This window comes from Eschrichtius robustus, chromosome 3, assembly GCF_028021215.1.
Source record: "Eschrichtius robustus isolate mEscRob2 chromosome 3, mEscRob2.pri, whole genome shotgun sequence".
NCBI classification, from domain to species: domain Eukaryota; kingdom Metazoa; phylum Chordata; class Mammalia; order Artiodactyla; family Eschrichtiidae; genus Eschrichtius; species Eschrichtius robustus.
Genome location: NC_090826.1, coordinates 90,160,404 through 90,176,560, shown reverse-complemented (window position 1 = coordinate 90,176,560; position 16,157 = coordinate 90,160,404). Strand labels below are relative to the sequence as shown.

The 16,157-nt window shown below is 36.4% G+C and overlaps 1 protein-coding gene across 1 annotated transcript in view; it reads left to right on the top strand.

Moving 5' to 3' along the window:
- The window catches only part of OLFM3 (olfactomedin 3), a 191,596-nt gene that overhangs the window by 136,262 nt on the left and 39,177 nt on the right, over nucleotides 1-16,157 (top strand). Inside the window, exon 2 of the mRNA XM_068538088.1 lies at nucleotides 11,384-11,530. Within this exon, the coding sequence (XP_068394189.1) occupies nucleotides 11,384-11,530 (147 nt within the window). The remainder of the gene's footprint in view (nucleotides 1-11,383; nucleotides 11,531-16,157) is intronic.

Below are 16,157 nucleotides of genomic sequence, written 5' to 3'. Positions count from 1 at the left end.
CTTTACTTTTTGTTACTGCCACATTGTAATAATAATGTAAAATTTAACAGTCCTTTCTATGAATGCTGTTATTTAATACTAAGTTTAATATATAAACTATGGTGCTTTTATGTTAAATTTTTCATATGATACGATTTTTGAAAAAGACAAAAATACGTAATATTTGGTTTTCTGGGCACTGTGGTTAAAAAATAAGGGTCAGCTGAAATCATCTGGATGTATTCTGAAGGAGAAAATGTAGCCTGGATTTCAAGGTAATATATGCAAGGAAGATTTGAGGAGTCTCAGTATTCACCCCAGTTTAAAGCTGTTTTGAAGAATAAAGGCACACACACCTTTATAAATATCTATGTCTTTCAATTTTATTAAAGATATTCTCTTTAATTCTCCTGCCAAAACTGGTTAAGAAAATACATATCTTTCCAGATACAAACAATTCCAGAATTCTCCTAAGGAATCAAAACAGTATTTTTTTCCTTTTCATATGATTCTTTTTCACTTAATTTTCATTCACCCATATTTCCCTTCATGTCTTCTCTCTGTATTTTTATTTTAAACCACATATATTATATAAAACAATGGTCTCTGATTTATTCCATTTGGGACCTGAGATTTGGATGTGGACCATTTTGCAGTATTTGTAAAAAGAATATAATAAAATTACCCATAAGCCGCAAATTCAATATACACATTTGCCGTCGGAACTCTAATAAACAGATCATTGAATTTTACAGCTGGAAGGGGCCTTGGAGAGCAGGGAGTCCACCCCCCCACATATCGTAGGAAAAAAAAAAAGTGAAGCCAAGGAGTTTTAATTCACTGGCCATTCACTCAACTAACTGCAAGAGAACAAGGAGCTAGACCTCAGACTCCCTGGGGAGTCACAGAAGCCAAGTCTTGTGCTTTTTTAATGTCACATATTCTCTCATGACATAGACTTGCGGTACTGGTCTGTCATTCTTCACAAGGTGAAAATAGAGTTAACTGAGTTTGCTGTGTGCCTGAGAAACTGCTAAGCATTCATTCGTGAAAGCAAAACTGGGAACCTATGAAATTTCTTTATCAGGAGCTTTTCTCCAAGGCTGCCTTTTCTGTCTGTTCACATGTAAGGTGCCTAGGGCAATGTCCTCCACAGGCAGTAGCTATTAATCTCTGACATTTTTTTTAAGAGGCAACAGTGCTAATTTTAGGTTACTATATAAAAAATAATAATTTCTTACTCAATATCTAATCATCTTGGATATTCTCTGCAGACTTTGTTTTCATGTTTTGTCTAAAAGCACTTTTTTCCATGCTCAGAGAAATCTGTGGATATTAAATTTGGTGTTTGAAATGGGCGCTTTGACAGACCTCAATTTAAGGGTGCTATGTTTTTTTATGAAGGATAAAGAGCAGCTGATTATACTGACAGAAATCCCAGAGGCAGTAAACTCTGTTGATGGTAACTGACTATATAGTGGAGCAGGAAAAGCTCAAATTTCCTCCTTCCTTCAAGCTCTGCTCTAACAATTACCAGCGAAGCCAGAATATTTTGTTTGATGATCCAGCAAAGTATCTGGTAAAGGAGGAAAAGGAAGAGCAGGGCACTTCCTGTGAGGGTGAGGGAAAGAGGTTCTGTGAGCTTTCCCTGCATGATTAGAGCTTGGGAAGTTGATCTCTTTTCATGCTGTAGATGTGGCGTGCTGCAGTCACGCCTCCCGCTGCCAGCCCAGAACCGGGATCTTAATCAGTCACTATGAAAACTCATTAGCTCCACAGCAATGAGTCTTCCACTGCTGAAGCTTGGCGCTGTGCTTAGCACCATGGCAATGATATCAAACTGGATGTCCCAAACTCTCCCATCCTTGGTAGGACTGAACACCACGAGGCTATCAACGCCAGATACCTTAGTAAGTCGCTCCGGTGGGTTTGGCCATCTTGGGAAGTAAGTGCATTAAACCAGTGGGCTTTATTTTGTAAATTGCAAAGGCTGAGATTTTGCTTCTCTATTTACAGGTCTTCTTCAACAATACAATATTTATGTGGTAACTTTAGTCATGGATGTTCCTTTAGGAACACTTTAAAGTCACATCAAAGAATAAACGAACTGCCTGAGAAATCAGCTGTGAAAGGAAATACTAGATTCATTAAATTCTTAATGAAAAGCTTTAATTTATATTGTTCTGAGGTTTTGAAGAATTCTTTCTTTTAAAATGTTTTGTTTCTTATTATTTTACTTCTTTTAACATCTGTAAAATCCCCATAATTTTTCCTACAGAATATGCTATAGGGTATATTCTAGCTAATCTAGTTTTACTATAGCAGGTTCTTCTTTGGAATTCAATTCCTGTGACTGAAATGCATTCAGTCAGAGAAACCAACCTCTTTTAAACATAAATGAATAAAAACAAAAAACCTCAGCAATTTAAAGCATGACCAAAAAAACCTTTAAGAGAGCTAAGAATCATGAACAGAAAACTTACTGGATAAAATCATCTCCCTGTAGTGTTTAATTTTTTCATAAAGTCTTCTCCTGTCACAAGTCTAACTCCTGTAGTCTTCATTAGTCTACAATTAGTGGCTTTTTAACCCTTCCCACATTATAACAAATGTCTTTTCTCATGGTTTATTTAGCAATACTCTAAAACATTTCAAATAAAAATGAAAACTATTGGTTTTTCAAATAGAAGCTTACAAATTGAAATAGAAGGAATATCCTGGAAAAACAATTTCCCTGCTAGCAAATAAAAAGTACAGAAACAATTAGTATTCAGAGCCCTTTATCTTTTTATCTTTATCTGTCTTTTACCATTGGACTGCTCCCACAGATCAGAAAAAGTCAGATACTTAAAAAAAAAAAAAGCAACTCTCCATTTTGAAGATATGTTTGCAGTTACTGATAATAATTACTCTATCAATCAACGTGTAACTAACTGAGTCAGATCAAATTAATTACATAATTTCCCAGATTCACCTGGTGCTCAGGGCAACAGCAGAGCACATGTGAGGCACACTCTGACCTGCTTTTATATTTTTACCTCCCTTGAATCACTTATGGTACCTCAGTGCCTCCATTATTGAGATTCCCCTCCTTCCCTGTATGACGTGTGTGGCAGGAGGCATGTAAAAGACATTTGTAGTTATAAAGAAACCATGACATGGCATCAATAAGCAATCACAAAACAAAGAAATTTACATTATTTAATATTTACTGAGCCAAATTTCCTCAATGTTCAAGTACCTGGTGACTTTTAACAACTTAGTTGTTGAATTAACTCTTTCAAGAAATGAACCTAAGCTAAGCAATTCATGAATAAGCTGTGTTTCAAACTCGGTACCTTGGTTCTGATATGTATATTTTCTGTGTCTACAGATATTGGTTTGGTTATTTCCTGTTTCTTGTTGATGGAGGAGAATCAACTTTCCAAAAGTATGCATGATTCTTTTAGAACTTCTTGCTCTCTTATGAGTTTAAAGTAAATCCATTTTCTTTACCTTCTGATTAGTAATCTGTTGGTTGAAAAATATAAAATATTGGTATGGTCTACAAATGTTCTGCCACAACTGAATCACCCTTTGAGTGACAAAAAATAAATAAAGTTCAGAAAAGTTTACACTATGTTATTCACTGGAATGGAGAAATCATGTTGCAATAGTGTGTGAGTATGAGTGAATGAGTGTGAGTGTGTGTGCATGCATGTTTTACAGAAGTGCCAAATATTACAGAAGTAATTTCCCCACCTTAACTATTCAAGATAATTGCTCATATCTTAGGATTCCCATGGTGAGAAATGAATGAATCTATTTCCTAGATTAAGATCATTAAATGTTAATGCTGGAAAGGATCTTAGAAGCTATCCAGGCCAGTTATTTTTACACTATTTTTTGGCAGCAGTGCCTTTTTTTTCCGAATTAAATCTTATGTAATACATGCAGAATAAATATTTGTTGAATGAATCTTGAGGTGGAAATCCAATATATAAAACAGGTCATGGGTCAAATAATAAATTATGGGGGGGGGGAGGCATTTACTGTGTCTCTGTCATCTGTTCCCTCCCCACATAATCAACCCCTTTCCCTGGTCAAAATGCCTCCACAGAAACCTTAGAACTCTCACGAGCTTAGCTGGAAATATGACTGATCTAATCCAACCTCCTCATTCTGCAAGTGGGAAGAATGATCCCAAACGTTTAAGTGACTAAAGAGATTTCCCCCAGCTGGTTAATGACAGAATCAAGGGTAGAAGCAAGTCACCTGACTGCAGTCCTGACCAGGGAAGTCGTCTCACCCACCTTTGCTCTCCTTGCCCCTCCTGGTCCCTGGTGCCACACTAGGTTCTCTCTGTCCGTCTCAGGTGGTTTCCTATGACCCTGGACTCCACTTTCCTAGATGGAAGGGTTGACAGTTCCCTTCCCAGTAAGTAGAGCTATGATGTCCAGCCCTTCTCAACTCTCTCACTCTACATTCTCACTTTAGACAGTACGAATGGTATAAGCTTGCAAGTCTGTATACACCCCCAAAAAAATGAATGAATGAATAAATACATAATGTAGGTCTTAAAATTTGTTTTATGAGTGTTTGTGGGATGTGCAGATGGCAAAAAGTACAGATTTACACAAATATGAATGTGGTCTTTCTTTAAAATGGTAGTTTCAGATGACCTTGAAAAAACAAAAATAAGAAATATAGGGTTTTAATCATTAAAGGCAGTTAAATCTGTTTATGGGCAGGTGCCTCTGAAATAGGCAGTGTACGTTTAATTGTCTTAAAAGCTGAAACAGGTTTTTAAATTTCCAGGATATTTTTGTCAGTAAGCAGTTAAACACAGCTCCTTATTAGGGGAATAAGCTCCCTCTGGCTTCTCTTAGAATCTTGAAACATCCCTTTATCCTCCTCTTTGGCCCTGTTTTTTTTCTTTCTTTCTTTCTTTCCTTCCCCTCCTAATCTATAACTGGGCCCATCTGCCTTCGGAGGAGCTGGTGTCTGCAGAGACCAAAGCCTGGGCTCTGAGAAAGCTCAGGCTCCCTCTGGCATGTCTCTCTGATGCAGAGTAACTTCCCCCTGAGGCTGAGCTTCTGAGAAATCACTCACACTGTGGATTCCACACCAGTAAGAACCTGGAAAAGAATAATTAAATAAGCAGAGGACATTTAGCAGACACCAGCTGTTCTCAATCAGCCCCTCCGCTATGGTGGGAAGAGGCCTCCCAGGGACCTGTGGGCATCAGTGATTTGTTTTGCTACATTTTGAAATGTCTAGGCAGCTTCTCCTCATAAATAACTACTTCAATGAGTTAGTCAGTTTTAAGTTCTGGAAAATGAGTAGAATACTCTGATACAAACTCTCAATACTCTCTAAGTTTCTTAACTCACCAATTTTTTTTTTTTTTTTTTAGTCCTGGATGAAGCCATCTGACTTCTCTGTTTTGTACCACTGTTTTTCTTCCCCAAATCCTTAGGCAATGTCTATTTTGTGAAAGACCAACTAAACAAATTAAGGAAATGGATGAGAGAACAGAATGGTAAATCTTGAAAGTCACAGAGAATGTGATAATTGCCTTTTTAGAGTAGAACTGTGGCATAGGTAAGAGGGTAGATTTATTCTTAAGTACTTAAAGCAGAAGGAGGGCAAAAGGGGGAACATTACAAAGAGAGAAGTTCAGAGCCAGTCCTTTAGCTTTCCACCGATGGAAGGGGCTGCCTATGAAGCAGGGAAATCCCTATCATGCAGAGTTCAAGCGGAAACACAAGGAGAATACATAGGAGAAGTGTCACTGAGTGGAAAGACATAGGACCAGATATGACTTCTAAGTCCTTCCCAACTCTGAGTCATTACGATTTCCAGAATATGAGAAGAAGTGATCAACCAACCTGAATTTGAGGATGTCTTCGGTTTTGTGTTTAACTGTTTTTTGTCGTTGTTTTTACAGTTGTTTTTCTTAGAGCCTTGAGGTTGCCTTGAGTGAAGAATATACATTTCTTATTTCAGTTCCAACTAGTCTCATAAGAAATAGGAGGAAAACTGCTATGCAGTGACATCTTTATTAACACATCTTCCAGAACACAGCTTCTTTTAGTGTGGTCTGTCAACATCTCTATTATTCCTGTCCTCACATTTCTTCTCTTCACAACTAAAGTCATTAGCATGCTAAACCACATTTCATTCTCTGAGACCAAACCTATCCTCAGACAGAAAATTTACAAGGACTTTTCATCAGGTATCTCCTCTAAATCATCAGGTATCTCCTATTCTAAATTGAATAGGTTTTAGTAAATGGATTTTTTTCTGCTTTATTTTCCCCTACCTTGTACCCCCCTTTCATTAGCTAGATCCCTTATTCTTTTTTGCCTCAGTCTGTACTTGCATGAAATTCCCAGACATTCAGCATAAACATAAGACCTAGCAATGTTCAACCAGTTGATTCTGTCCTCTTCAAAGAATCAGAATGCTGTCCCTTTGCCTGTCCCTCCACTTGTGTCTTGCCAAGCCTTTACTGCTAATTATTCCTTTGGAGTCCCAACTGCTACTTGTTTCCACATTGTTTGGATAATGCCCTCCACCTCGCTGGGTGCATCTCCTCTAAAGCGAAGTTTTTTCAGCTATTGGTGAATGGACATAAGCCATCTATCTGCAATTTATCTGCAGAGGATGAACATAAAGAGCTCTGATCTGAAAACTGGAAAAAACTGGTATAAGTCCCATATATAACATATATGCTATATATATATAAAAATATATATATCATATATTTGATTATATTATATATGTTATATATAATATATATGATATATATTATATATATACATATATTATATATATTTGATATATATGTATATCATATATATAACATATATAATATATTACTAAACGGGTGACTTCGGAAAACACTGCTTCAGTTCTTTGCGTTTCAGTTTCCTCATAAATAAGATAATGTCTATTTCTAAGGGTAGTTGGTTCAAAAGAAGTGAGACTAATACAAGAGAAGGGGTTTTATAAAAAGAAAAACATGCTGAAATGCAAGATATTTTTATTTTTATTTTTACCTCAGTCTTCAGGATCTTTCTTTCCTGTTCAAAGCCCCTGAAGTTCTGAGAGACTTCTCACACAGTAGCTTTGTATTTATAAAGCATAGCTCTGTAATTAAATTGTAAGCAAAAAATCCAAACTTGAAATCCAATTGTTAAAATTATCATTTTAATTCTATTTAGAGCATGCCTAAATATTTCATGAGTTTTGTAATATTAAAAACTGCTGAATAGTTCATTTAGTTCTTCTAATTAACACAAAAGGTTCAAAGAGAATTGCATCAGTAATCACTGTGATTAGCAATGCTTTGGATAGCAATAAACCGTATGCACCCTCCAGGTCCAAGTAGTCAGCTTCACGGTAGTTCAGAAAATGCTATCAGAATTATCTTCATCATATATAAAAGGGAATTTCAGATAACTGGTGGTGCAGTATGGGGGTTAAACTTTCAAGCTCTGATATCAGACTGTGCAAGTGCAAATCTCAGCTCTGCTGATTACCTCCTACATGACCTTGAGCAAGTTCCTTACTGTCTCTAAGTCTCAGTTTCCTCACCTATAAAATGGGCAGAATAACATCACCTGGTTCATAGAGTTACTGTGATATTCAAAGGCAGTAATGTATGTGAACTGCCAACTAATGGCTAGAGCACCATAAATGTTTGCTATTACTATTATATGAGTTTTATTGACACCTAAGTAACTGCTCTTTTAAGTTAAAATGAGAGCAGATCTTTTCTCATTGGTATCCAAAATCCATCTAAATATTTCTTTCCACCTGAGGTCTTAGCTGGTTTTATTTTTATCCTCTTTTCAATGCCAATATGGGTGTCATAAAAGAGAACACTAGACACGCTCATAAAGCTTCCTTTATCACTAAACCTGACACAGAAGTCTCTGTCAAACCCACACAACTGTCAAGCACTCATCTTTTATACTAGCTTTTTTCTCTTTTGAGTTACCTTTTTCTTGCCAGAGAGGTAACTTGCTATAGTTGAAATCATTCAGACTAACTCTGTAGCAGATAAAGCCATGGCTCTTTTCAATAATTCTTACAAGAAGACAATTGAAAGTACAAACAAAACCGGAGTCTACTTTTATTAAGCTGACACTTCAGGAAGAATACTAAATGAACATCAAACCCTATTCACCTTTTCTGCTTCCCTCATTCCAGAGAGCAACTGACACCTTGCCCTGACATTATAAGCTCTTTACTAGTTAGCCAAACACCTGGCAAGAGAACATCAATATTAATGATGCCAGGTTTAATAATCAGTATTTGCACTGCTGTTAAAGATATTTTAATATTATAATTGGGTGGTCCCTGCTCCTTTATACAAAAGCTAAATTTATTCTAGTGAGAAGCCTTAATTTTCTGACATATTTGAGATTTGTGTCCAATGTCAGGAGAAGCCTAGTTGAGACTGTAGAACCTATGTCGAGATATATTCGTTCCATACTGTTACTCAGCTTAAACCTTTAATTACATCATTGAAACTACTCTGCTAAGCTGTACCTATCTCCGTTCTGTACATAATCTCTTTGCATTTTTTCTTCTTTAGTATGAAAAGATTATCTTTACGATCTTATCTGATTCTAATAATATATAATTCTAAGTACATCTTTCTGTCCCAATCATAGTCAGGCATAAATGCTAGAAAGAAGGAGTAAGGGGAATCAAAAGAAAGAAATGATAATGAATCCAATACCTCAGAAATAAAAGGCAGCACAGGACACTTCTATGAGCTATCTGAAAAAGGAGACTAAAAGACAGGTTTGGCACCATTTCCTTTTCATTACAGACCAAGGACAAGGACTATGACATCTTTTTGAATTTCACGAGTTTATAATTTATAGTTTCCCCATGATTGCTGTTGGAATGCCTATAAGCACCCTATAGTGATTTTTTCTAAAGCCCTTGAAAGGAAAAAATCTGTGTGTTGGTTGATGGTATGTGACGAGCTAGGGCCTGGGAGAGAATAAGGAGGAGATTATATCTGTTCTGCTGCAAATTACAAGACAGAAGATGCCACAGACTATGGCAGCTCTGTGGAGAGAGATCAGGCTGGTTTAGTCCTTTTAAGAATCTGCTTCCTACCAGGCAAAGCGCTCCAGTCTAAAGGCAAACAGACCAGACCAGCAACACTGGGAATTGTGCAAAATAGTTCTCTGCTGGGCACCATTCACCTCCATGTTCCTAGCCCCATCTCAGCCTCTCTTTCATCCTTCCTTGTTCCAGCCCCTCCAGCCTGAGTCATTAAATACCTTCTTTTCTAGACAAAATTCATCTCCCTCTTCTCCTGATAATATAAGAAATATCTCCTTATCTGCTGATTCCCTGGAAACCATAGAGGGAAGGACAAAGACTGAAGAATTTCAGATCCCAGCTGTAGAAGTTAGTCAGAGCTTAGCTAGAAGGAGGCCCACTGGTTTATCTGACATTTCCACAGGAAAAAGAAACTCAGATGCAAACTGGATGGTTTGTCTATGTAACACCTGTCAGGTAGGTTTTTCAATATCCATATGATTGACCTTTAAGAACGATTATCTGGATGTTCAGCATCATAGTAATATGGCCATAGCACTGGAATTAAAAGCAAGATTCTATAGCTATACAGTCCAATAAGGAGGCCACTGTGGCTACTGGGCACTTGGGATGTGGCTGGTCCGAGCTGAGGTGTGCTATAAGTGTAAAATGCACACTCAATTTCAAAGAGTGTACAAAAAAGGAGAAAAAAACAATGTAAAGTATTTCATGAATAATTTTTATATTGAGTACATGTTGAAATGATAATATTTTGGATATACTGGGTTAAATAAAATATATTATTAAAAGTAATTTCACTTGTTTCTTTTTACTGTTTTAAACCTGCCTACTAGAAAATTTAAAATTATACACGTGGCTCTCATTCTATTGGACAGTACTGCTCTGGCTTCATACATAGCTCTACTATATACAAGCTGTGCATTCTTAGGCAAGTTAACTAATTTTCTCTTCTGTGAAATGGGAATAATAATTATTCCTGCTTCTTAGCATCCTTCTTTGTACCCCTGCAATAGCAAGTCAATGGATGTGAGCTATCCCGTGTAATAGGGTCTGACCTTGAGCAGGCAGCATTCTTCAGCCTCAGCAAACCCCAGAGAGAACTCAGCTGAGAGTCAAGCCACTGACACTCTCAGCACCTGGAATAATGAATGAGTGTCTCTCTGGGCAGTGCATTAAGACATCCACAACAGCTTCTGCTTGCACAGTGGAGAATGTATGCTCAAAGCAGAGTTCTTCTGAAAAATAACTAGACAAAAAATGAGTTACTGATTTTTGTACTTGATAGAATGTACTTGATATGGCAGATAGGAAGTAGCCAATATATCCTGTAGCTGGATATAGACTAATTATTGAAAAAGACATATGAAAGACAGATAACAATACTAGAAAATACACATTAAGTGCCTAATGAATAACAGACAATCCTTCAGAAGAGGTTGAAACCATGAGGACTGAGTAAATTGAAGGTTTGTAAGAGGTATTCCAAGTAGGAGAACAAAATGAGTAACATACAAAGATGTGAATCAAGGTTGCACGCTTTCAGGGCACAAAAAGACCAATTTGGTTGGAAAGAAGTTTCTTATAGGAAGATACAGAAAAACTAGAAACAATAGGAGGCAGACTGCAGTAGAACAGGAATGTCACTTTAAGATAGGGTTCTAGTGAGTTTGGGTGACAAGTGCACAAAAGTAATTTGGGAAGGTCAGTTTCGGCGGCCTATGCCAAAATACTATCTTTAACTCTTCTGAGACTCTATATCCTTTGCAAAACAATGCTGGTCTAATTATTTTTACCCTATATTCTCATGTGATACCTTTCCAGCTTTATTAATAATTGACCCTTCAATACATGAGAAGCTCTCTGGGAGAGGACTTTGCTTCAGAATATCACACATGAGTAATAATCAGAAAAATACATACTACTACTAATTACCATTTACTGTTGAGGAAGACAAGCTAACAGACCCTGTGTAGAAAGATTGGTGATATGTGACTAAGTATTGAATATTTAGTAGATACTTCTAAAGTTGCGTTAAATTGTCCAAATATGACAGAAAGCATTAGGAAGTGGTGTAGGATCAATAAATATTTAATAATATGGAATCAAAAGAAAAAGAAGGATTCTCCTTCTGAGCACTGAAAAGGAAGGTATAACTGAAGGAAGCTGTGCTGCCTATGTGAATTATTTAATCTCTTTCTTTTTAACTTTAGAGAATAAAATCACAAACTTTAAATATCAAAAAAAAAAACATGCTTTGCTTACAATTATACAAACCCACACCCTTTCTCTCTTTGTCTGTGTTTTCTGTGTTTTGTGCTATTGATTTCCTCAGACTCAGATTAGTCCCAAAGAAGGATGGCAGGTATACAGCTCAGCACAGGATCCTGATGGACGATGCATTTGCACAGTGGTTGCTCCAGAACAAAACCTGTGCTCCCGGGATGCCAAAAGCAGGCAGCTTCGCCAGCTGCTGGAAAAGGTAGGTGGTCCTTTGTCCCCTGTGAATATTTTTTATTGAAATCTACCATTCTTTGAAAAGGAAATTATGGGAAGGCAGGTAATGGTGAGGAGGGTTCTTCCAATTTTTGTCCCCCTTCTCAAATAAATGCTTTCCCCCTCCTTGAAAGTAGTACCTCAAGATTCCTGCTCTGTTGTTCTATTTATATGACTTTTACTTGTCCCAATCTTGCCTTAAGACTGGCTTTCTGTCATATTTCTTAATATCTAGTCTATCTCTCCTTAAGAAGAAAATAGTATGAAGTCTTATTCCAGTGACAGAAATTTAGCCTCAACTTTCAGGATCACACTAGGCTCTTTGAGCTCATACTTTTCGATCTCATCAACAATCTTGCAGGGAAGTTAAAATAATGGCATACAATATGCAAGCTATCTGGACAGATAATGAATAATTCCAAGCATTTAACATCATTTTCTAAGTCATTCCTTTGAACGTTAAGTTCTTCAATTTCATTCAATAGCATTCTCTCCATATAATTTACTTAAGCTGGATCCATAACAATCAAATGCAGAATGCCCTTGATTTATTCTCTTTCACAGATGAAAGTCATCTCATGAAAGGTTATTTATGTTTAGTTTAGGGAGAAAAAAAACAATGAATGGTTCTTTCAGTTTTCCTCATTCACACTTTCACTGTGTTGGCCTCTGAATATGGTTGGACAGCTGGGGTGGCCAGAGTGATGGAAGGATGACAACATATTTGAATTTTAAATATCTTCAGGGATAATAAGATATATTAGGTAGTATGTGTTTTTAGAGGATATCATGCTCAACAATCCACTCTGTGAAATATCCTTTCCATGATCATTTACACAATTATAGCACTGAACAGGAAGCTTTAACAGAAAATTAAGAGAAGCTAGAAAAATGAAAGCACTGAATTTGTTAATACAGACATCCCTAGTTTATGCAATTTTAAGTCTAGCTACAGTAACTCTCTTCCACTGCCATATAATTAAAATAACTTTCCTCAGTGTACATTACTTGGAAGTAGATTGATGCCCTAAGATTTTAAGAAGACTTATTTTCACATTTTCATACAGAGATTAGTCTGTTTTTTCTGCCCTTATCCTTGGAGTCATCATCACCTATTTGCTTTCTCTTCTTAAGTCTCTTTTTTAAAAAGATCCAGTCTTCCCTGCTCCTTCAATATCTGTCCCCTAAACAAGAGCAAATGTAACTGTCATTCAAGTTAATGACCCCAGCTAACGTGCCTCTCAACTGTTAAAACTGTTCATGACATATGAACTATGATTATTCTTCTCTTCATAGATTTTCTTTATATCTATGAAAAAGTTCAAACATATAGTTTAATATTATTTGGTTACTAGGGAAATTAATTATTTTGGTAAAAAGATTTAATCTTTTAAATCCAATTTTGCTTTTCTATTAACTTGTATTTCCTCTCAGATTACTAACTTTCTACTCCATCTTCTTTTCTACGCAAAAATATCTTCTTTCTACATCAACTATGATGAGAAACATTTTTCTTAGACTCGATAATCTTATTTCTGTTACTATTTTCAGTACAGCATTGCATACACACACCCACACATAGACTTGGACATTTCTTCAAAAATCAGCTGAAAAATTCAAATAAACTATGAATGTCAGGAAGTGGATAATACTCTCTTCATGTCCAGAGGGAAATGTATTCCAGAGCTATGATAAAACCAGGAATTAGTAAAGGATGAATAAGGTCTGAAAAGTACAACTAAGGGGATTGATTGAAGCAATCATTGAAGTTTATATGACCATACCATCCAATAGGCAATTTGTTTACCATTTTAACGAAATTCTAGAAAATCACACCTTTAAAAATGCAGTGGCATAGCACAGGGAGATCAGCTCGGTGCATTGTGACCACCTAGAGGGGTGGGATAGGGAGGGTGGGAGGGAGACGCAAGAGGGAGGGATATGGGGATATATGCATACGTATAGCTGACTCACTTTGTTATACAGCAGCAACTAACACAACGATGTAAAGCAGTTATACTCCAATAAAGATGTTTAAAAAAATGCATCAATACCTAAATGACAAAAAACAAAATTTATTAACAAAATCAAGGTCACCACAGGTTAGATTAAGCAAATTCACCATTTGGTAGTGTTATGGAAACAGAGGAATAATAAATTGTGTGTACTATTTAGAGTGGCCTGAAGGAAGTAAGTAGCACTGGTTTGCTGCACTGACCCAAAGAAAAAACATCTGAAAGCAGCATTCCTTATGCAGACTGAGCCAGTCCCTTGCTGGCTTCTCTATAGTTTTACAAATATCCAAGGTACCAGATGGCAAATAGGAGCCTGACCGTTAAGCAGCCCATGTCATTATTAACCAAAGGATTGATTTAGTTTACAATAAGGGAATATTCTTATTGAGAATAATATTAATAACAATAGTTCCCATCTATTATATTTGTATCTGCTCCATTCAAACCTTATAGCAGAGGTTGTTGCCCTTCTAAGTTTACATAAAAGGAAACTGGTGTTTTTTGAGGCTAAAAAACTTATCAATGTCACTCAACCAGTAGACTGTGGAGCCATACCAGATCAACTTTGCATTTTCTCAACACCATGCCAGTGTCATTCAAAATGCCACTGGTGGTACCCACACTTATTTAACTGATGCTCTGTCAAATATTTTGAACAAGTATTTATACTACTGAATATTAGAAAAATTACGTTTGGTTTCACAATACATCAGGTCTTAGTGTATACAAACTAAAAATTTTCACTTAAAAAAAAATGCTTGTCTGTTAGCTATGCAGCATCTCTGTACAGGCCCGCATTGTCTAGGTCAATATTTCCTAAACTGTGATTTTTGGAATAGGATGCTGATGACATCCTCCAATAAAATAATTTTAAGAAACACGGTACATGATACTTCACTCTTGAAGATTTCCGTCATACGGTTTAATACTAAAGGTTCTGTGAAGACCTACAATAAAGAAATCCCTGTTTATTTTTGTTAATCCCAACCCTATCCAAGCATACTGAACTGTAGGGCTTCTTTTTTTCAAGTAGCCTCCACACTAATTATAAATGAGAGTGAAAATCTAAGTTAGTTTGTGTTTAAGTTCAGAAAGGCCTCAGACGTTTTATTTATACAAAGAACCAAGGTAAATAAAGAGTTCAAAACATTATCAGTGAAGAGTAACAATGAGCTTGCCACACTATGTAGACAGTCTACCCAGGGGCATGTGTAGACAGCTGAATAGCAGAACATCAGAGATAAGCAGACTAAAAGAGGAATGAGTCTCCTTCCCACAAGTGTAATCATGGGGATGCAATCTCAAGTATCACCAGGAAACTGATTCTCAGTGGGTCTCCATAACCAGTGGGAAACTAAACAGTCCTAGGTACAGCCAGCAGGAAAAGCAAAAGGCAGCCCAGAACCATCCTCCCCAGTTAGACAGCTCCATCTCTAGCTATCACCCCAAATGTAGCTCTTATAATTTTACATGATTCTGCTTGAAGGTCACAATCAAGTCTCAGCAAAAATTCTCTCAGTGCATTTTCGCATAACACAAATAAAGTTGAAAATTAAATTGATAGGGTAAGTTAGAGGCAAAATAAGAGAGGCTGTTTTAACTTTATGCAGGATATCTCACTTGCCTATCGTTTTCTAATTGTATGGATTCTGCCTAAGTACACAGAATTCCTAGGAAAATATTGGACATGCCAGAGATGTGTGTTTTCATAGACAAATGCCATATTTAAATGTGTAAATAGTTTCTTTAACACAAATGGCTTTTCTTTGTTCATGCTTAACCATAATGGAGTTGAAAATTATTTTGAAAGCATTGCATTCATCCAAGATGCAGTTACCATGCTTTCAATGTTGCCTCAGTAATTCTGTGCTGCATCAAAGTTTTTTTTAAATGAAGCTTTCTGAATGTATGAATGACAGGAAATTAAGAAATATTTGAGGGTCATGTAATACTATAGACAAACCAGTGACAGGAGAAAGATACTTTTGTTAAAATATTAAAATACTTGTTACATATTACTACTGTTGGAAGCCTAAGATAATTTTACCCAATAAATATTTGAGCAATTATTCTGCGCCTAGTTCTGTGTAAGGTCATGGGAATAAAAGGTATGAATAAGACACAGATTCTAACCTCAATGAGTTTACAGAAGGGCAGCCACTTTTCTGTTTCCCATTCACACACATTACACAATTAGATTTAATATAAGCTAGACTGTAGTATGTCCCGAAAAGACAGGGTTTATAAAGGACAGGACTATGGATCAAGACAGCAGAAAAAGAAACAGAAAAATATGACCTTCTCTGACAAAAAAAAAAAAAACAAAAAACAAGTGGAGGAACTGAGGCAAGCCAAGGCAGCAGAATTCACTGCCTTTTCTGAATGTTCCATTGCTGAGGAATATATTGACAACGGGCTCTTTAAAGCCAGCTGGTCCACTAAGCTTTGTGACTTACCTGATGACAGAAATTGTCTCTGAAAAAATCCCTTCCTTATTTGTAACTCACAAGGTTTTACAATGAAAATAACTTTTTTATGTGTTACATAAATAATACTTGTTTATTTTAAAATACATGGAATAACACATAAAAATATATG